Source organism: Cheilinus undulatus, linkage group 16 (assembly GCF_018320785.1).
Source record: "Cheilinus undulatus linkage group 16, ASM1832078v1, whole genome shotgun sequence".
NCBI lineage: Eukaryota > Metazoa > Chordata > Actinopteri > Labriformes > Labridae > Cheilinus > Cheilinus undulatus.
Window position 1 is genome coordinate 27437216 of NC_054880.1, and position 23006 is coordinate 27460221.

Consider the following 23006-nt stretch of genomic DNA (forward strand, 5'->3'; position numbering starts at 1 on the left):
GTTGCTGCCTTTTTTCTCCTGGAGACGATAACAGACATATAGAAGGCACTGAAATGATCAAACAAAGGCAGCTGCTTCGGTTGGTCATGTTTAATTCTTAAGGGAAAAAACAGAACAGCTTTTTATCAGTACAGAACACAAATCACAACCAATATCCATCCATAGCTTAACATGTCTACATGTGTAAAACACCTTTTCAAAGAGCGGGAGTCTGGAGGGGGAAGCAAACACCAACTGCAACTGAATACATGTGAGAGTTTACACCGATTGGGAATCATGCTGTGACACGTTTCATCTAGCAGTTTAGTATTAATGTCCATCTTCAAGCACGAGCTAAAAGTTCAAAGAGGAAACACGTAATGCATTATTGCCAGGTTTGATTATAGTTGGGCCGCAGATAACTTAAAAAATACAAGAAACAACAAAATGTCAGGATTAAGACTTCTTCAATTCCCAGATAAAAATCCACCCACCCCCCTACCTGCCCCCCCCCCCCGGGGGCCATGCCCCGTCCCCGAGTCGAACCCTCTCACATCCCCAAGTCGTCCAACCAGCAGCAGCTCCTGGGGTGATTATGTGGCGTAGCGTTTGGTCCACTGTTTGGCTATCCTGTCGTGTTCAGGTCTGTTTGTTGTGTACTGTGTGGCGATGCTTCCAACCAGAGGGTCAGCTGTAAAAGACATACAAAAAAAACATAAGCAAGTCAGTGCATGCAAAATTAAGATGGGGTTAAAACTCTGTTAGGATACTCAACTAGATCCCCTGGTTCTCAACTGGTTGGTTAGGACTCAAAAATTGGTTACAAAGCTATACTCAGTGGGTCACAGATATATGCCTGGAAAAATATGAGGCTAAAAGTCCATGACTGAAAGCTATGTCTCCATTTCTTTGTTTCTTTACATCTTTTGTCCCATCTTGAGTCCATACTGCCACATTTTTCATTAAAATCATTTAGCTGTGACTGAAAAATGTAAGAAATTTGATTTGCAATTTGTTAAGGAGGTGGTGCTGGGTCCTGATGCTAGACCACTTGAGAACCAATGAACAAAGACTACTATTCATGTCCCAGTATACAAGCAAAGGAAGTAAATCCAGCTGTTGACAGAAGTATGTCAGACGGAACCTTTCTAAAAAGTTAAGCATCTAACAGATTGTATATCAAAAGCCAAAAATGTGGACAAATGTACAGCTGTTATATTTTGTATGTATTCTACTGTTTTTTATATGTTGTCTATAATACCTCTAGTTATGGTAATATCCAAAGACAGATGGAAACAACATCTGCTACACTTCGCATGTATGCTGTTCGTCGTCTGTGTCAAAGCCTGGTGTGAACTTGCAGTGCATGCACAGGATGCCTCATCTAATCTGTTCTGATTGATATCTAGATGAGCAAGAGTAGATGATCTTGATCCAGGTGTATTAGTGCAACTTTAAGAAATGTGACTGAGTAGGATTTCTGTCAGACCAACACATTTATATCAGCATCAGCTGACCAGTTACTTCATTACAGCCAATTCCTTTATTCTTGTTGACTTTATATAAATAGTTTGACTAACAGGTTGTGACTAGCTTGCAGAAAAGACATTTTGGATTTGAAGTATTTCCTTGCTAATTAAAGATAAAACTAATGTCCTTATAGCAGCAACATCACTTTACATTTTGTGTGTGGCTGTTTTGTAAGGTTTGTGACAGGTTAAAGACTCTAAAAGTCTTCATTGAACGTGTTAAAGCCGTAAATAACTCTCTCAGTTCTTTCACCAGACGGTCTTTACATTAAACTCATTTTTAAGTTATAGAAAAATAACAGACCAAATCTTGCAACAATGTGAGCTTCATTAATGAATTAGCTTTATTTATGAACACTAAAAAAAAAACTTAACAATAGCATCTCAACATGGGGATGCAGAAGGTTCTGTTAGTTTTGAAAGTTGGCAGAACAATAAACTGCCCTGGTGTGTTTATTGAATTTTCTCTTAAATTATAACGGTCACTACAGGCCAAATAATCGATACTGGTGGGCTGGTCCAAGCCCACCACCACTGACTGATGGGATCTGCACCAAAGTGCCTCACAAATACAGACATTTCTATGTGTACATGCAAGAACTCAGGAATTATTACTATATTTGAGTCACGATTCGATATTATTGCAATGTTAAAGATTTTGTGAGTATTGTGATACCATATATTGCAATCTCGACCTTTTTAGCTGATTTAGCATTAGTCTTGCCCTCATGTTTGTTATATTTCTGCAGTATTTTATTTTCATGTAGCACTTCTTGCAAACCTCATGTGTCATTTCCATCTCATTTGGCTCTGCTTACATTCCTAATGTCCTTCCCCGGTGCTGCCATGATAGTTGTACTTACTTTCTCCTGCTCTATGACCGTCACCTCTGCCGAACTCACTGGACAAACAATTTTCCACATAGTTTTCCACATGTTTTTCCATTATCATGGACTTCAGCTCATATAAGAATTAATTTGAAAAAAATCGGTACTTAGTGGACGAGACAATACAATATGATCCGATATATTACCAGACAAAATATCGCGATACTATGCTGTATCGATTTTTTCTCCCACCCCTAGCACCTTCTGTCTTCAATCTGGATTTAGAAACAGTCGGAGCAGCTTAATCTGCACACAGACGGCTGTAAGGTGGTGTAATACAAGCGGACGGCAGTAGATTTAACAAACTCAACTGAAAAATCTTTTCAGTGAAATTCACTAAATCAGGAATGAACAACTGAATCACAGACTCTTCTGTAAAAGCAGAGATCAGATAGGAGCAGTGCTGAGGAGACAGTAAAGAGGTTTAAACTGTTATTACACGGAAATTTACTCAAAATAGATTAGAGATCCATATTTAGCTTGTATTGTCATCTAAAGTAATAAAACATTTCTATTATGCCCTCAGGATTCTGTAAATATGTTTCAGAAGTCCTTGCATTGGTATTTTACTTATTTTGATGCCATATTCTGGATTGTATTATAATAAACATTTATGACTGAAATCCTTATAATTTAAAGTAATGCCATTAGCTGTGAGTCAAAGCTTTGCGTATTGTGTAATTCGACCGTGTCTTTTTTTCCTCCCAAAGCTAAACTGTGTATGTGTGCTGCAGCTCTCACCAGGGTTGCAGTCAGTGAGCAGGGAGCAAATGGACAGAAGGACCTTGGAGATGGTGAGGGCAGGACTCCAGTTGTCCTTCAGGATGTCCAAACAGATCACTCCCTGACTGTTGATGTTACAGTGGTAGATCCTGGTACGAAACGTCACCTTAACACACAGAAAGAGGACAAATAGATCCTTAAACAAGAGCTTTAGAATATGGTCTTACCTTTTGTAAGCCCCATTGAAAGAAAGGAGAATTTTCAACATGCCCTCTGTCAACATTTTAGCATTCCCAATCACAGAAATGGTCAGAAATGTCAAATAATTCCTCCATTTATAATATGATGAATAAAGCTGGGCATAAGGAATTTTAAATGTTGCTTAAGAGATGAGCAGATACAAGCAACATTTTGAATAAAGCTTGGTCAAGCTGCTCCTAACAAAGAAGAGAATTACTACAAATGGAATAAGTGATACCGAAGAGACTGTTGTGCCTCTGATGGAGAGCAGAGCTTCATTATGAAGTGTAAGGCCTCCCCCTAGTGGTTGATATGAATAAGGCATGCTTTTTAAACAGAGCCATCAGTGCCATGATTTAAAGACAGACTCAGCAGGCCGCTAACAGCTGTGCAGACTTACCTTGGGCGGTTTAAAGGGGTAGTCTGGTGTGAAGGCGATGTCCAGGAAAAAGACTCCGCCCTCGTACACAGAGCCTGGAGGGCCCAGGATGGTCGACCTCCACTCATAGATGTTGTCTCCTTTTGGACCAGCGCTATAGGGACACAAAGAAACATAGTCTGGATTAACATCGTATTAGAGAAAGCCAGAGAGGTCTTTTAGAACAATACAAGACAAGTTTAACCACCCAACTTTGACAAAGAAATTCAGTTATTCTTGTTCGATTGTGCTGGTTTTACTGCTGGATATACTGATGCTTTATAGCTAGTTCTTGTTTGGTAGCCTCAACTTAGAAAATCTTCAGCTTTGTTGCCTGTCAGGCAGTTAAATGCACCATCTCCAAGCCATTTACAACCACAAATCTTTGGGCAAAAATTAAAGATACGCCTTTAAAATCCTTCAGAGCCTAAATGATCTTATCTGTACATCTTTACATCGAATCTTCTGCAAAGTGTCCCCATCATTGTGAAACCACAAAACAATATGTTAAAGACTTATCGTTTTCAGTTCTGCCAACTAAAAACAAACTGTCTTATGTTCAATTTTTTAAAGTTACCCATGACAGAGAAGGAAGGAATTTAGCATGAAAGTTTTTAATTGGTTCTATTCATCTAAAGATAACTGTGTACTTCCATTTATAGATTTATAAACCCTAACCCCAAAATACTTGGGACATTGTGACAAGATACAACAATCTGCACACCAATTCACAGCGTACAGCATAAAGACAAGATAGTTGATGTTCAGACAGATAAGCTGTGGTATTTTGGAAATATACACACATTCAGGACCTGTTTCCTGCACTATATTCCAAAAAGGTTGGGACACATGCAAGGAAATGTAAGAAAGTGGTGAACCCTAAAAAGCACACATGGAACATTCCACAGGTATGTAGGTTCATTGATAACAGGTGATTGTACCATGACTGGGGATAAAAGAGGCACTCCTGTAAGGTTCACTTGTTCACAATCAATAATGGTGCCAGGTTCTACACACTATCTACAGTCCGTTATATCGTCTACAAATTTAGAGGATCTAGAGAAATCTATGCATAAAAAGGACAAGAACAAAAATGACACTGAATGCATGTGACCTTTGACCCCTCAGCCAGCACTGCAATAAAAAGCGTCCTCATTGTGTGATGGACATTACAATGTGGGCTCAGGAACATGTCAGTTAAAAAAGGAAGTAACTGCATCTACAAAGGCAGGTGAAGACTCTACCATGCAAAGACAAAGTCATATATCAGCATCCAGATGGCCTCGAGCCTATCTGAGATGCACTGACTTTAAGTGGGTAAGAGTGCTGTGGTCTAACGAGTCTACATTTTAAATTGCTTTTTGGAATAATAGTTGAGTCCTCTGGGCTAAAAACAACAATAAAGTTGATCAGTTTGACATTAAATATTTGCAAATCACTGTGTAAAATGTGAATAAAAAAACAAAAACAATACCCCAACTTTTTTGACATTGGTATTAGTATAAAGGTGTAAACTTTGTACAATGAGCCTTACAAAGATCCCTCCCTCCTACTTTTACATCTGCATCTTTCAATAACAGCTCTCTGCTCTTTGTAACCTCTGTGTTCAGATCTTTTTAACGGTTCATCTTCTCTGTACAGAGGTTAATTCTGGTGTTGCTCCAGCCCCATTCTGCTAAATGGCTAAAAAGACAAAATAATAATTATTATTTTCATGTTCTACAGCCAGAAATCTAATCTCATCTTCTTACTGGTATTTCATTAAAACAACACAGTTCACTCACCCGTGTGAGTCATTCTGCCAACAGTGTGGGAAGTGATAAAAAGAAAAGATCAACAGGCCTTTATTTGCCTGTGGAGATAAAACTGAAGAGAGGAAGGCTGACGACTACGAGAGCCTCCATTCAACAACAACACAGAGTCAACAGCGGCTTCAGTCAGAGCTGAGACGTTTTCACATAATTGACTGCTTGATGAAGCGCTATAAATGACGCTCTTCACTTTGACATTTCATTTTAGACCAAGTAGGGCTCTTAAAGCATGATTGTATGATGAAAATCAAAGACTTGCTTCACGGGGAAATATTTCATGCAAAATAGAGTGAACGATTTATTTACATGCAGAAATAATCGGAATATTTCAAATAAACACACAAAGTTAGACATCATTCAGTGACAGAAATCCAGAGCAGCAGTCTTTCTGCAAAGAGACTGTGTGATCATGTGTAGTCTGTGTAATCTCTCTGTTCTGTGCAGTGACATGAGAGGAAAACATCAGGTGATATTCTCTTTTTTAAGCAGACACAACAGTCTGCCCGCTCTTTATCACAAGAGAGCAAGTTGGTGGAAAGAAGCACAAAAATGAGGCAAGAATAAACAATACAGCCAGAAAATGAAACCCCAAAACATTTGTACTGCCTCCATAAGTTTTTTCAGCTGCCTGAACCTCATTCCTTAAACTTTAGAGTGTGTTTTAAAGTCTGAAGTTTTAGATCTGACTATATTTATGCATCAGTATCAGTTAAAATTAATTAGTAAATATCAGCATCAGATACCAGAAAAATTTAATGTTGTGCAGCCCTTATTTCTAGTCAGTGGTCATGGCTGAGAACTGGTTGGAATATAAATTAAAACAAAAGTTTTTCCACCATCTATTTGACAACCCTTGTGGTGTCTGATGTATATCTGCCTAGACCAGACCGTCCTTACAAACTGAGTGACCATGCAAAAATGAGACTAGTGAGAGTCCAACATGACACCTATGACTACCCTGAAGGAGTAACAAGCTTCAGCAGCTGAGATGAGAAAGACTCTGATACAACAACTGTTACCCAGGTTCTTCACCAGTTAAAGCTTTATGGGAGAGTGTTAAAGAGAAAGCCACTGTTGAAGAAAACTCATTAAATCTAGACTAGAGTTCACCAAAAGGCATGTGGGAGACTCAATGGTCAAATGGAAGAAAGTCCTTTGCTCTAATTAGATCAAAATGTAGCTTTTTGGCCACCAGGCAAGACGCTATGTTTGACGGACACCAAACACTACACAAGCACAGTGGTGGCAGCATCATGCTGTGGGGAAGCAAGCGGTCCCGGGTAGGCTTGTAAAAGTGGAGGGTAAAATCAATGTGACGAAATATTGGAAAATCCAGGAGGACAATCTTATTCAGTCTGCAAAAGAACTACAGCTTGGGAGATTTTTTTTCCATCACAATGACCCACAGCACACAGAGAAAGCTACACAGGAAAGGTTTAGCAACAATAAGGTGAATGTTCTGGAGTAGTCAAAGCTCAGACCTTAATCTATAGAGAATTTATGGCTGGACTTGAAACGGTGTTCATACCTGATCCCTGTGCAACCTGACAGAGCTTGAGAAGTTCTGCAAAGAAGAATGGAGTAAAGTTGCAGTGTTTGGATGTGCAAGCCTGATTGAGACATATCCACACAGACTCAGAGCTGTGATTACATCCAAAGGTGCCTCTACTAAATACTGAATTGAAGGGGGTGAATGTTTATGCAGTGACTTACTTTACCTTAAATATTTTTATTGACCTTTTTTTGTAGAAATCTGTCTTCACTTTGACATTAAAGAATTTGTCCAAAATAAGCCAAATTCCACTGACCATGATTGATTCATTAAATCAATAAATATGTAATACAACAACAAAACTTAACTATGTTCAGGTCCACCACTCATCAAATTAGGCCATCCAGATCTCTCCAAATTCATTTTAAATCAGGTCTAAATTAACATCCAAGGATCGCCCTGCCTGCTTTCTGGGACCCAGTCACTTGGAGAAGTCAGCAAAACATGGTCCATAGTAATGTTATGTCATGATGACCACCTTCTACTTTTTAAGCTAAATCCTCATTCTTATCAAAGAAACGGTCAAATGAGCCTTTTTTGATAACGTGGATGGGCCGATTGAACTAAACCATTTGGCTAGTAATGTCAGTCTTCACCGCCATGCCATAACCTGCACAAAAGAAGACTGAGGTTTCTCTAGGAGGGTCCATTCGCAGGGGCATTTCTGTGGTCAGGCCTGGATAGGACTTCTGATATGTCAGGACCCTCTGCTGTGTGGAAAACAGATACTGGATCACTCCCTCTGAATCAACCAGAGCGAGGTTTGTATCACCTGACAAAACAAAAGACGTCTCACATCTATAGGCAAGAACACAGAGCGCTGGGTTTCCTCCTCGCCGCCTCCACATACACACACAAAGCCCTCACAGTGCTTTGTGTGAGGCAGGAATACACCACGCTATCACTGTTGTCATTCACTTCAATATCAGGGTTTCTTTTCTGTACGATGAGAAGAGTGCTGACATTTCAGACATTTTTTTTTCAAGACTTTAACCTTTCAAACAAAAAACACGGAGATTTACCAAAAACAGACTCCTGCTGCACAAAGATGGAGAGCAGAGTCAGCAGACTAAACTCATCTACAGATTAACACTGATTGACAACTTTTTAACCCTGAAACAACGATAAAATACTGCTTCAAATTATGGTTAATGGTATTGTATTCTGAACAGTCACAGTTTAGAGGTCACAGTTTGGTACGCATAATCACATAACGAATGCATCTGACTGGAGAGAAAATGGCAATCTCATACCTCACTATTTACCTGCCAATCCAGGTGGCAGTAACACTAAAAAACAGCAAAAAAAGAGAAGAGGAAGAAGCCGGCACAACAAAACACACCTTTAAAAAATCCTTGTACATGTAGGTTTTTGTTTCACTGCCATTTGTTGAAGTTTTTCATTGTTTAAGACAAAGTTAAAGCAAAAATGCAAAAAAACCAACCCCCTTTCTTTACCCAATCACGGCAAAGACACATGGAGAATAGTACGTAAATGAGGCCCATTAACTTTTAAGATGACCCGCTTTGATAAACTGATATCCTGTATTATTTATTAAGCTTTAGATGCTTTTATCTGATCCTTCAAACAGCATTATTGATGAGCCATTAGAAATTTAAGCTATCCGTCTCTTAAAACATGCAACATTAAAAGGACAATCACATTGTGGATTTGTCAGCTAGTTTGCTTATATAATAGCCGATGCTCTCTATATGTCAACTGTATAAAGGTCTCAGCTTAAATACAGCCATGTTCTGTGACAATGTAGAGCTAAAGGAAATCAAATCGAGTTCACATGCAGGCAAACAGATCGAAAGGAAGTGCACCAAAAAGCCACAGCTGTCATTAAAAGGTATCGTTCAGTGTACAAGCCTAAGAAATAATCACTAGATGTAAAATGTCTCTATTATTTTTCTTTCCGTGCATAACACCATGTTGTTATGGCTCGTGCTTTTACTTCTCTGTCTGAACGTGTATTGTTTCAGACCTGAGCGTAGTCTCGTTCCTTTAGACATTAACAAACACCCTAAGCATCATTTTCACTATCGGCTCACAATGGAGTAGTGATGACGAGCAGGAACACTGTAATCAGCTGCCTGACTGAGACAACATAATGACTCCACTCCACAGACAAAAAGACTATGTACAGCAGTAATACATACACAACTCCTCATCCTCCCACCACAACAGTTTACTCAGACAACAATCAGCATGGAAACGCTCAATTTGTGTTTTATGAGGACGAAGAAGGATGTTTTATCGTTTGTATTCCTCCTCTTAAAAAAGGCCTGATAATTTATTTTAAAAAGAGTTCATTTTAGATGCATACCAAGTAGGGGCGTAATAGTATTTGCATTCATACGATGAACTGTAGGGCTGGGTATTTCCCATGATAGAGAGGTCACAATACAACTGTGTAATAACCATGTCATACACAGAATTCATTAAGTAGCTGGTCTTTATTGTAGAAGATACCAGAAAAGAAAAAGGTTGAGGGATCCGATACCCCAATATCTGATCCTTTCAAAGGCTCATTTATGCTCTACACACGCATGAAAATAGATCTGTACGTTTTGAACTTTACAACCATCATACTAGCGTGTGTCTCTTATGCCAGAGTGGATATTGAAAAAACTAATCAGCTAGAGGTTGTCGTCTCTTAGGAAGCTACGTTGATGCTGCTTGGTCTGCCCCAAGCTGTGCACTTGTAGCTGACTCTCTCTGTGCCTAGTTGAGCTAACATCATTGATATGTTTGTATTCAATAACAGCTCACTCCTTACTCATTGATATTTCCATAGAAAACTTGGTTAAGTTCTGCCTTTTTTCCTAAATGTTTCTTCTCCGTTGCATTTTGCTACTTTGGGTTAAACTTTTGGACGCATTGCTCAAAACTGTCCCAGGATTGGTGACAGTATTGCTTTGTGTGGTTCGTATCTGTAAGTTTAGAGAGAACAAATGATAAATGGACAAAGTATGGACAGAAAGGTCTGTCCCAATGTGTATGCGGTTCAAACATGAAGCATAAACGAGCTTTAATACAAAAGCCCCTAAAATGATCAAGTGAAGGATTAGAGTACTAACTGCAATTTGGTGTCAGTTTCCCCTAACATGATGCCCTGTCTTCTCCTGTTATTAACTTCTTCAGCTGATCAACCTCTGTTCCCATTATCCTCATTCATGCCAAAAGAACCAATGTGGGGAGGTATGAGGTACAAACACAGAGCCAAGTCACCTGGAAATACAGTGAAGCGTATCAGTTTTCTAAATGTATCAACATTTAGAGCCAGAAATCAAGGATTAAACAAGATTTTACATGACTTCAGTTTATGTTGGGGTTGATTTGAAAAAGTAACTAGTAAATTATTTTGGGCTGTAGTTAATGTCAATAAAAGACCTTTCTTGGTGAAATAAGTTTGAACAAATAGTTATATTGTGGTGTATTATTTCTTTGGTTGAATTTGTCCCCTCTTAAGCACTAAAGAATAGAATTAATCTGTTGTACATTTAAAAATAATGGTCCATGGCCTAGATGATGAAGTTAACAATCACAAAAATCAAACAAGCAAAAAACATTGGTATTGGCCAAACTGTTATCCTGAACATCAGTATCTGCATTAGCCCTGATTTCCAAGTTGTGATACTCTGTTCTGGTCAGTAAAAGTATTAAAAGCACTGAGACGTGACCTGTGTCTGATCGTGGATAAAGTGAAACATCCACTTCCCCTCTGAAGCCTGGCAGAGAGACGGGAAACTTCTCTAAACTCGACTGCTTTCAGAGCTTTCTGAAACAACGTACAGGCCAGCCACTTCCTCTCAGGGGATGAGGCTTTTTATAGATATGAAGAAGCTGTTGAGAAACCCTCAGTAATGTCATACATGCAGGATGGTAATACTCACTGCAGAGGTGTGTGAGTGTGGAGAGACTGCTGCCAACACCAGCTAGTGAACAGAGGGATCACATGCAGCTCAGATGGCTAACACCAGGCCCGGCTGGGCTCACTACACACAAATACACAGACTGTGGCATGGGCCACTTCTTATGATCAGAGATAACACAAACACATAAAATTCTGTGATTTCCAAACAATACACTCGTACGACTGGGGCATAAAAACATGCTGACAGGGCGATGATGATATAATGATGATTATTAGCACTGATCAAGGTTAGCATTCGAGTTAGCATTCGGGCTAGTGGTAATAAATGATCGTAATTCGATTAAAGTGGATAAAAAGACATTCAATATCGGGTTTAATGGTGTGGATTTAATCATTCCCCAAAGTCCCCTAAGTCCCAAAAAGTCGCACAAGTTCCAGTCTCACTGAAAATGCTGCTGCAAGGGATTCAAAGGCATCAATGAGACGACAGAACGGCTTCTGATAAACTGTGTCACTTTTTGTCGTTAATGACAGCACCGGTCTGAAAGGCGTTTTAACGATAACATTCAGAGAAAAACTGTCACACAGCCACTAATCTTTTCTGCTGTCCTCTGGTTCTTCTACGCTGCTCTGTAAATGGTAGCCCGTGCATGACGTGCTTTCCAGCAGAGAAGAAGAACTGATTTCTGGTTTACAGTGCTAACATTTGGAATCAGATCGGTGCATAAACTTGCATACTCGCCAGTACCAATACCTGCATTTTAAGCAGTATCGGACGATTTCCGATACTGGTATCGGAATCGGAACAACCCTAATATTGATATATCAGATACTGGCAAAAATCAAACATTGTGTACCCCTAATATTTGGTGTTTTGTTCTAGCAGCTGGTTTAATGGTTGGTCACCTACTTAGATTTGTCGTGTACTAAGACATCCTACAGGGGGCAGCATAACCCTGATAAAAGAAGCTCAGAAGTCATTCTTATTCAATAAATTACATTCTTTTACTTCCTTTGATTAACAGATCAGTAGAAAAAAACATGAGTAAGTATCCTACAGTAAAGACAACTTAATTAAACATTGTGATGATTCCTTCATATATGTAGTCATTTATGGGAAAAAATAGAGGTGTAAATCTCAAGATGATTCGATTTGAATCTCGATTCACAAGCTACGATTCAATTCCCTGGCGATTCATTAAAACACATAACGATTCAGTCCGATTCGATTCAGTACAATCTGATTATGGAATCAAAATAACTTTCTGCTTTAACAAAATTGGAAAAAAGGAGAAAACAATGTAATTTCATAATAATCTAAGTTTATTTGTGCTTATTTTTAAAAGAGACCAAATGCTAGGCCTCCTGTGCAATCATTCTGAAATTATGTTCAAGAAAATTTTCATCATACATATGCCCAGGTAGCAAAATTAATTTAGAATCACAAGGAGATTTGGATAAACAGAGCTAATTAGTTGCAAAATGCTTCTGCAGTGGGTTTTCATTAGTACCCAGTGTCATGGGTATGGTGAATTTGTGCTGTGTGTATAGCTTGGATTGCATTTGACGGTATTAATTTAACTGTTATTTTGCATGCTCCAAATTGGTTCAAATATGATTGAATATGATTCATTCATAGTAAAAAATCCTGGACCTCATTAATTTCTAAACCCTGGCTACAGCCCTGTAAGTACCACTTGTTGTCCCATTCCTACCTTTTTTGAGATGTGTTGCTTCCATCAAATTCAGAATGAGCTAATATTTGAATGAAATGGCAAAATGTCTCAGTTTCAACATCTGATATGTTGTGTGTGTTCTAATTTGAATAACATATGTTTGAGATTCACAAATCACTGCAGTGTTTCTATTTAGACAGTAGCCCAACTGTTTTTGGGATTGAGGTTGTAATTTAACACTGCTATCAGGTCAGATCAGAACATATTGGATTGGTACTGGCAAAAACTCAAAACCAAGGTATCGGATGGAAATCAGAGCTAAAAAAAAAAAAATTGGATGTGTACCAACTAAAGGCAACAATTTTTCCAGACTCCGTCTGCTGTATTGGGTGAAACAAACACTATTTTTGTATGCAATACTGCCGTTGGTTTTTCAATACTGCCAAAAATGCCCTGTTGGAAATAGGCAAGTTCCCCAGTCTATGTATTCATTACACATCTTTTCCCAAGCCCCCTAAAAACCAGCAGGTTTCAGGTTAATAATCGTGATGATAACAAGCAACAAAGCATGATTTGAGCAACTTAGCTTTAATCAAGTGAGAAATCTGCAATCACTGTTTTTCTTGCTGGTATCAGAGGGGTAACCAGTATGAGCCTGAGCCTCTGTAAATCAGTATCAGGAGGAAAAATGTGTTATTATTGGGCACTTTTATGAAAGAAACTCTCAATTCAAAATAAAATGACTGGAGGACGCTTCTGTGGATAATTCATTTCCCATAAAAACATCACAGACCTCAATACTTCCACACAGGACCATTTAAGGCAAATAGTTAATGTGAAACTACTTTATTCCTTGTTTTTATTGGCTTTTATTATATTTATTCTAAAAAGAAGCTGTTAAAAACACCTTTAAAATGTGTGATTAACAACTTGGACCTGTGAATAATCTATGTTCTTAAGGTTAAGACTCAACTGTTATCTTTTCTGCCATGTCAGTCAGACCTAATCAAAGTTTAACACATCAATAATGACAATAATGACCCTTAGGTCAACATATCTGTTCACCCTTACTCAGCACTAACTGCCCTCCATTTTTGGTGAGACAAAGCGTCTCACTTTCCTTAGCTGTCATAAGCCCAACACTGGAATGTCAGGAATCCGTCTGACACCCGAAGGCATCATCTGAAGTCGAGATATGGTAAATGACAGCGAGGCGGAGTGACAGAGATTGAAAGAGTTAAGTTTCAGGAAGCTGGTGATAAATAAAATAGATGGTTGAGAGTAAAGAAGGAAAAAACATGCTGAATAAAAGGAACACGGTGCCAGATGAGAAAGGGTGGGAGGGAGGCCTGTGATGTCTGCAGTTCACACTTGAGTGGCAACGAGGCAGTAGAAAATAAAAAACGAGGGCCCTGCTCGGCGTTCCCTGTGAGGAGTATAATTAGATTTTGATAAATGACAGATGAAAGACTCTTTGGCTTTTAGTGCTCATAAAACAAAGTTTGCTCCCACAGAGGCGCTGATGATAATGGAAACTAGTCGGGATAAGTCTTTTCTTCATCAGTCAGTGTCCTTTTTAAGAGCGAAAAGAAGCCTGAGAGGGATGAGTCGACAACCGACTGACTCATCGATGTGTAATCCATTAAACGGCATCTGCAAGGCGAAGCAGGCCGGCTCCATTCATACCCTAATGAGCAGATTCTCTGCTAAATGAAGCAGAAAGGACCCAAATCCTGAAAAAAATCCCCCCCTCTCTGCACGTGCTGCTGAATGGAGAACAAAATGAAGAGATGAGGCCTTTCTCCACGCTTGGACAAAGAGATAAATCACTCAGGGTGCGGTCACTGTTCTCATGTGGGAGGCGTTTGTGTTTTCTGGTCAGGTGAGAAAAGAGGCTTTTTAAGTTGGGTGTCACCTCATAAACAAACAGACGCATTTGTGCACAGCTCACTCAGAAACAGCCTGACATTGTGTCAGAAGGCAGATAATCTAAAAATAAACAATGTGGATGTTCATGTGTCATTAAGCTTTAAATCACCTGTTTCTCACGTAGGATAGAAACACAAGCTGCTGAATACCTAAAGTGTTCATTTTTTAACTGATTCTAGACACATCTGAGATCTTATTCCCATCTGAAAACATTCAATACACAAAAAACAAATTTCCTAAAGCTTTAGAATAGGAATGTAGCAATGCATCAGTTTAACATCAGTATCAGCAAAAATCAGCCCGGCTGACATACATCTACCATTAAATAGATATCAGAAGCCAGGGGTGGAGAACATTTACTCAAAAAACTGTAATTGAGTAGTTTTTTGTGTACTTGTACTTATTTGAGCACATTTTGAGATCAGCACTTTTATTTCTGTTTAAGTATGTCTTAACCAGAGTAACTGTATTTTTACTTGAGTTTAATTATCTTGTTCTTTTTCCATCTCTGTTGACTATACTGTAATATCAAATCTAGTGAATATGTGGATGGAGTTTCCCATCATGCCCTTGGGCAGAGTGTTTAGATATTTTTTATGTGTTTAGTTGTATTTCGTTGTTGCCTGTTATTCAGTGACCCCAGCTGGGGTTCTTTTTCTCATGTTTCAAGTAGACTGACGTTATTTTTGATGTGAGACATATTTGCACCATGAGTGAAGCTATCCATTGAGTTAGGATTTCCGCTTGTGACTTTAGGTGCTCCTAAAGGACACATAGTGAGCATTCATTAGTATGTATTGCCTCAGTGTGAGGTTGACTCTCTGCTTTGTTCTTACCAAAGCAGTCCCACTTTGGCCCAGAATAATTGCTTCAGCCTTTTCAAATTGTAAAATAGCAAACACTTTCAAAAGTGTAGTTTAACTATATGTAGTGTAGACTAATTTCTACACTTTTAAATTTTTAAATTTAGCTTTATATGAGTTTCATTAACAAAGTCAACTCTGCTGTGTAGCTTACTTTATTGTAGAGATGTGGCTTCACCTGAACAACTTGGTTGGAGATCAATTCTTTTGTTGTTCTCGCCAATGAGGAAAGATCATATTTTAATGTACAACCCCTAAGTAGCTACTCAGTTCTTAAAGTAAACTTTTAATTAAATTCTTTACTTTTACTTGAGTAGATTTATAGACCAGTAATTTTACTTGTACCTAAGGAAATTCTGAACCAGACTAACTTGACTTCTACTTGAGTACAGAAGTCGTGTACCTTTTCAGTACCAGTCAACACTGACAAATATCGGCAAATAATAAGGCACCACCCGTTAGCAGTATTATAAGCCTATCTGTTGTATCCATCCAATCTAATGCAGTTATGTAGTTAACGCTGGCATGGGAAGTTATGGATAATGGCCAAAACAGTGTCAGATGCCTACCAGGCTGGAAAACAACACAGACTTCCTATTAAGGATACACAAATTTGGATTTCTGCCAATATCCAATACTGCCAGTATTTGCAAATCCTAATATCAATAGTTCAGATCTAAAACTCTGGTCTCTTAAATATGATTTAAAGTTAAAGAGGAAGCAAAGGAACAAATATCAGTCCTTCCGCTTGTAGTTTATCTGTTGCACTTCCTGAGGAGGACTACAATGCATCGTATCATCACCATATTGTATATCATTTGGCCAAACTGCCCAGGTATACTGCCTGTCTTATATTCACTTCATACTTCTATTAATAAGATGAATTTCTGTTGATAGTGACAGAGCAGTTTTACCAAAGAAGAAACCAATGGCTTGAAAAGGTTATATCACAAAGTCGAACCGTTTCCAATAACTTCAAAACAAAATTTCATGTCAACAATCCTACGTTTATCTTTTCCTCTAATCAATCAGTGCTTCCTGCAGGCTTGAGAGTTAATCCATGACACCACAGGAGGCTTGAGGGCAAATTTTCCTTGAATTTAGATTTGTAAATCCCACACACACTGAATAAAACTCCCCTGTGGTGAAGCCTAAAGCTCCCATGTGAGGAGAGAGATGCAAGTTTAAGGTCTCTACTGCATATTTGGTGATTTTCAGCTCACTGCAATGCAACCAAATCATCTCCTGCTCTTTAGTTCAGACAAACATCACCAACTTTAAACAAAAAACATGTTGTCGCCTCAAGATACCTGAACAGTTTGAGAAGACTTTCAAATATAATGTCAAGTCTTCCTCATCCTCTTATTTTTCTTCCTCTAAACACCTTCTCCCTCTTTGAAAACACTGCATCTGTCTTGTAGTGAGGGTGTGTCAACAAAGCTCTGCAACAGCTTCACTCTAATAACAATATAATCCACCAGTGCATGGAAACAAACAGAAGGATTTGTGAATTGCCACTGCAATCACTGCAAGTTTCTGACGTAATTAGAGCAACACCTGCGTAGTTTTCAGCGTGCTGAGTAATGACCAAAGACTTGTAGAAGTGCCAAGATGTGAAATATGCAGTGATCTCCTTGTAATTGCACTTTTTCTCAATAGAACAAGCTGGTTTGAAGCTCCATCTTCCCAAATTTAGAAAAAAATGTTGACATGAAAGGCAACAAATATACCATGAATTAAACTTAAGGCCTTATTGCTCAGACCTAACACAGATCCAGGCTACATACATGCAGAGACAATGCCAAAACTACCTTCCCTACCACACGGCCCTGACTGGCCCCATCATCTCAGTTATGTAGACAGATGGGCAGCAGGAGCCAAGACATCAACAAGGTTATCACCTTCAACAGTGTTTCATCTGATGACTCATTCAACACTTCATCGTGGCTGGAAAATGACCTTAGGCATACTGAAGCCACGACCCTCTCCATGCTTTCTCCCACCACCCAGCAAAAAAAAAAAAAACTTTCTCCATGTTACCTTTCTTACCACATGCTTATCACATCCTAAACATCACTACCATCTTCAACATACCCAGTGACAATGCTGATACTACCTTTCTTACCCTGTCGCCCACACTCTAACTCAGGCTACTTTGGGTAATGAATTGCAAACCTTGTACATCATCTATGAGCTACTGAAGCAGAATATTCAGTCTCTCATTACTCTGATATTTTCTGTCTTTTGATGGACTGGCTGTATAAATCAGTGAAGCATGAGGATCATTTTCCACTCTGGCGCAGACACACAGAAGTACTCCTCAAGAAGCCCAAAGAAATTCTTCAAAACAGACTAATTTGGGGAATAAATCAACTAAATGACCACCAAAACATGTACATTAGATGGCCTGGAGGTTTCTGATGACATTTTCAAAACTCTGTCAAACCACGCTTCACATTTTTTTCTTACCTGCAGTTTGGCGGCGGATCCAATGTGATATCAGCCAATTCCTTTTGAATTCTGTAAAAAGCAAATAAAGGGCACAAGTTAAGCCCTGATCCAACACTTTACATCCAAACTCAAAGCCTGATAGAAGAAAAAGAAGGATGAACAACGTCAAGTAGAGCAACCTTTCACAAAGCTTTTATGTGACAGAAGTGATAAAATAACCAAATGCCACATACTAGATACAGCTCAACAATTCCTTATGCTAGTCCTGTCTTCCTTTCTGACTATTTTATGATAGTAAATTATGTTTCTCGTACCTGAACTTCAGCTACAAACAAACTACAAACTAATCAGCATTCTGGGGTGAATCTCATCCTGCACCTCATCTCTGAAGGGTTGTTTAGACAGTGTAATATTGTGGACTAAAAATGCATTTTGGGCATTTGGATGCCACGCAATTGCATTCTAGCCAATGCATCCATATTACATATAAGGTAGTCTTTAGTATGACCTAATAACAGAACTCACTTGCTCAGGTCATGTGCAAACAAACTCCTACAGAGGCTTGGCACCCCTACCGGCTGTGTGCACTGAAGCTGCCGGTGATAAGAACAAATAGGGCCAATAAGCCACAAGCTAAGAGGCTAGCAGTGCCTGTTTTACAGCTTTTCTCCCTTATTCTGTCACACTGTAATATACTGTTTAGTAAATAACTCTTGTGGAGACATACTCCCTTTATGAATGATTGGTACTGGCTCCCACTAAAGACAGTTGTTGTTTCAAAGATAAAGAAAAAGGAAATTGATACCAAACACAGGGCCGTTTGGGAGCTGAAAGACTGGTACTGAACATTGAGCTGAGATGAATAATTCCCACCACTTGAAGCAAGGCTGGACAAACATTAATAAAGCCATGTGTTCTGTTTATGAGCAGAATACTTTAGATCACATCAGTTGATGGGGCGGTCTTTTTAATGTGTGCCAGTACATGTTGGGTCTAGTCAACCAATCCAATCCAGATGAAGTTATCCCAGGCTACCTTCACCCCCTCCCTTCCTGCTATCCAACAGAGCGGTGATTCATGGCTGGAAATTAAAATAAAACTTGAGCCCTCCAAAAGGACTCCAACTAGCCTACATGGAGCTCAATCAGTCTTTCATTTATATAGTCATAATCAAATACCATTTACAAAGACGGCAGGTCTGTTATTTCCACAACCTGTACAAAACTTTTTTAATGAGCTCAAAAGACAGCATCCTAAACATTCTGCTGAGGCTTGAACACATCAGCCACATCACGGTCAGCAGAGGCGAGAGTGTGACAGAGACAGATCTAATCCTGTTGTTTTAATCATTACAGCTCACATTATTCTGTTTTTCATGGTTTTCCTTATTTATTAACAAGCCTCCTCTCTACATTAGGTTTACCTGTTGGGACAATGGAATTGGGAGTGAAACATCGTAATATCTGAGTCTTATTTTACCAAGACAGGCAGGGGTATCTGCTTGGTCTGAACACTGATCACATATGAAGTGCCTTCATCATTTGCATTAGCAAGTTGTCTCCACAACTCCACAATTCAGGTCAGATCTGAGAGTTCCTACAAGTTTCATGTGTTATTAAATCTAAATATAGACCCTGTAATCACAATTTTGGGTTATGTTTAAATGTACTTGTTTTGCAGTCTATAAACAAGCCCTCTGTTACTTTGTCATAAAAAGGCTTATGAATGTGCAACTTGTGTGACTTAAATGTGCCTGATGAACACTAAAATAGATTTGAAAATTGGTTCCGTTAAATAGATCAGAATGATTTTCTTTTTTGGGGGTGGGGGGTGGGGGGGTCATTCAGACCAAACCTTACCTAATGGTGCCAACTATGATGTGGCTAATTTTTTTAATATTTCATGCACTGACCAACAGGTTGTTGCAGAAGAGAAAGATAAAAACCTTGAGAAGACTTGTTAACAGTCTTCATGCATTTATAGCTATACGGGGAATACGTTTGGGTTTTTTGGTCAGTAACTCACAAATCAATCTTAAAAATCAGATACAAAGCATGACAAAATCAAGATTGCGATCCAGCCATCGGAAAAAAAGGAGTGTTATGATATTTTTTCACCACTCAGGCATTAAGGGTTACCTTTTAGTATCCAAACGCCCTGGTGGTACATAAATCACTCTCACCTTTTAGCACTAGTAGAGAGGAGTTTGGAGGTCTTGCTCATGCTGGCTTTGTTCTCCCGTTTCTTGGATGAGTTGATGTCCTGCTGTTGTTGCTGCTGATGGTGATGATTTGAGGATGAAGAGGAGGAAGAGCTGGTGCTGGCACGGGAATCTTCATCCGACATACCGAGCCTTGGAAACAGACACATTTTAATGCCTTTGCCCTTAACATGACCAGATTTAAAGAAAAAAAGAATTCAAGCCTTGTTAGAGGGCAGATGATGACAGCTTGAGTAAGAGCTGACATCTTTAAAAATCTTCAGTGTGTACTTGCATATTCGGCTTCATCAAATGGACTTATACTTTATTATGATTGTTGTTTCTTCTCGTTTTCTGCTACAAATTTAATTAGCTATAAGAACTAAGAATGCATGATTGATTTTTGCCGATTCCAACCACATTTTAGCCGACAGCTTTATATGGATGTCTTTGTTTTCATTGTAAAGAACACCAAACTTCTCCTGTACGATAATCAAGCCGTTACTCTTATGGCTGTCAGCCTTTGTTTTAGTGACATAAAACAAGACAAACATTTGATTCTACCAAAAATGGTGAATGCATTCCTTTTCAAATATGTACATAGACCCATTAAAACTAATAAAAAAAAATGTCTCTCTTAATAGTAACACAAAGTCCCACATTCCTCTATGAAAGCAACAAAAAGGACTGCAAGAACCTGCAGACAATGAGCTCTATAGAGCACCAAACAAAAATGTGACCCTTTTATAGAACTTAATCTTTCAAAATAAAAGATGGTTTTCCCAATCAAACAACTGTAACCACAGGGAGGCTGACTGAGACAGATCCTAACAAAATGCCTGAAATACACAGAAAACACTTTCCTCTAATCTAGCTTTAGTTCAGACCTAAGACTTCAGTCCTTACAGGACACTTTGACCTGAGGTAGATCTGTTGATTCTGCTTAAAGGTGCTTTATCAGGAGGCCTGATTTTTCATACTGTGCCCTGATATGCCCCCCCACTGGGCTGCTTTCACATTAATAACATCGTCCACATCAATCAAGTCCGAGACCACCCCTCCAAACAGACTCGGGCCCAGTGCCCAAATCCAGTACGATAACATTTGCACTGATCAAACAGAACCGGACTTTGGGTTTGATAGAACTTGGATCCAGGCCTGAGCCCCTAATGTGAAAGCACCCTACAACTCCCCAAACTTACTGCACATTCTGCTAAAATGAACAGATTGTTGATTAACAATCTTAATCAAAACAACAAAAGATGATGCGCAGGGTAGTGGAAACCACAGCTGAGACAAACGGGCAAAACAGACCTGAAGAAAAAATGTTTTGTTAACAGAACACATGTCAAGATTAATCGCATCAACTAAGGTCCACAATTAACTCCCAAATTAATGCTTGATTTATTGCCCCGTTGAACCCACTTTGGTGAAGACAGTGCTGCATCTCCTTGCAGCCACAGCGATGCAATTTAAGTCCATCAGTGCTCCTTAACATCTCACTTTAACTTAAAAAAAACTCAGATCTATGGACAAGCCCAAAGTCTTCTGCACCTTGTATTATCAAACATTTACCTCTTTACTGGCCCCTTTTTTCCCTTCAATCCATGACAAGTTATTTTTTCTGTGAAAAAGATCATGTTAAAATCTCCACTCTACTTTTAAAAGCAGGATGCGGCTCTAACCACAGAAATCATTAGATTAATCTTCAATAAAAAATGTTAATAGTTTGAAATCCCTCAAAACGAAAATAACAAAGGTTTTGTCAATTTTTAGATAATTTTGATATTGAGTACAAATGCTTCATCTTAGATGCTCATCTCCTGCACCCCTCCTAAAACTAATTTAAGATTTTGTAAATGTTTGCATCGGTTTGTTGATTCAATTAACACCGGATGAAACAGCAGGCCCTCACATTACATACATGACTACACTTCATGTTTCATGATAAAGAAACTGACGCCGATAAACGATGATGAAGTTCAATTTTGAGGTTTTTAAACAGAGTTTCTACTGTTTACGACTGTTGGCTGTAACCATAAATGCCTGGATATATTCAGGTACTCCATGAAGGCTGTCGTCGTTTTAACCACCAGGCCTGGATCAGACGTTGACCCGGGTTAACTGGGATCCATCAGTTTAAATCCCCGATGAGTGGATGTTATTGAGGAACTTATCCGTCTTATCGTCAGAGCGTTTCCCTCTTTCATAACGCTGAATTCTGACCTCGGCTAATGTTTGCAGTCGGGTGTTATTTTTAGCCTCACCGAGCTGCGACAAAGGAAATCATTTGGTGAAATAGTTCGGCTAAAGGCCTACTTCTGTCCGACATCAAATACGACACAGAAGACCTCAGCTCTGACTCGAGGAGAATAGGTTGGAGTGGAAAAGCAGAATTGCATCGACTCGACGGGGGCGATGTCGCAGTCGGCAGGGAGCCTCAACACAACACCTCAACAATTTCCAGGCGGATGAAACTTTCACCTGAAGAAGTCAACGAAGATCTACAGCTATTTCCGATTATAGCAGACAATTTGGAGCCAAATTAACGTCATCCTAATCAATTACACGCCGTCTGCTCCAAGGTTTCCATCGCATTTTAAAGCTATATCCGTCGACATACAGCTGATCTCAGTGCAGCCAGTCACAGGATGGACCGACTCTAAAATGCTCCTTTGAAGGCAAAACGGATACGTTCCCAGTCCCCAACCCTTCTAAAAGACACAGTCAACAAATAAAGATGTACAAATATGAGCTGTGATAGAAATATGGAGTATTTGATACCTTTCTTTGTGTGTGTGCACCGCTTATGTATGTGTGCCTCCGCCGCCTGGACGCACCAGTGTCAAACTACCAACGGAGAAGAGG

The 23006-nt window shown here is 39.1% G+C and overlaps 1 protein-coding gene across 3 annotated transcripts; it reads right to left on the bottom strand.

Moving 5' to 3' along the window:
• Window positions 1–75: 75 nt before the first annotated feature.
• On the bottom strand, window positions 76–23006 carry ube2e1 (ubiquitin-conjugating enzyme E2E 1). Of its 3 annotated transcripts, none has more exons than XM_041807927.1 (6): window positions 22923–23006; window positions 20121–20291; window positions 17957–18007; window positions 3759–3891; window positions 3137–3284; window positions 76–670 (listed from the first exon to the last, which is right to left on the bottom strand). In XM_041807927.1, the coding sequence occupies exons 2-6, from the start codon at window positions 20282–20284 to the stop codon at window positions 573–575; spliced, it is 594 nt and encodes a 197-aa protein (XP_041663861.1). In that variant the 5' UTR covers window positions 20285–20291; window positions 22923–23006; the 3' UTR covers window positions 76–572. The 3 variants fall into 3 exon arrangements, with proteins under 3 accessions (XP_041663861.1, XP_041663862.1, XP_041663860.1); XM_041807928.1 differs by lacking the exon at window positions 22923–23006 and adding an exon at window positions 22623–22750; XM_041807926.1 differs by lacking the exon at window positions 22923–23006 and adding an exon at window positions 22406–22505.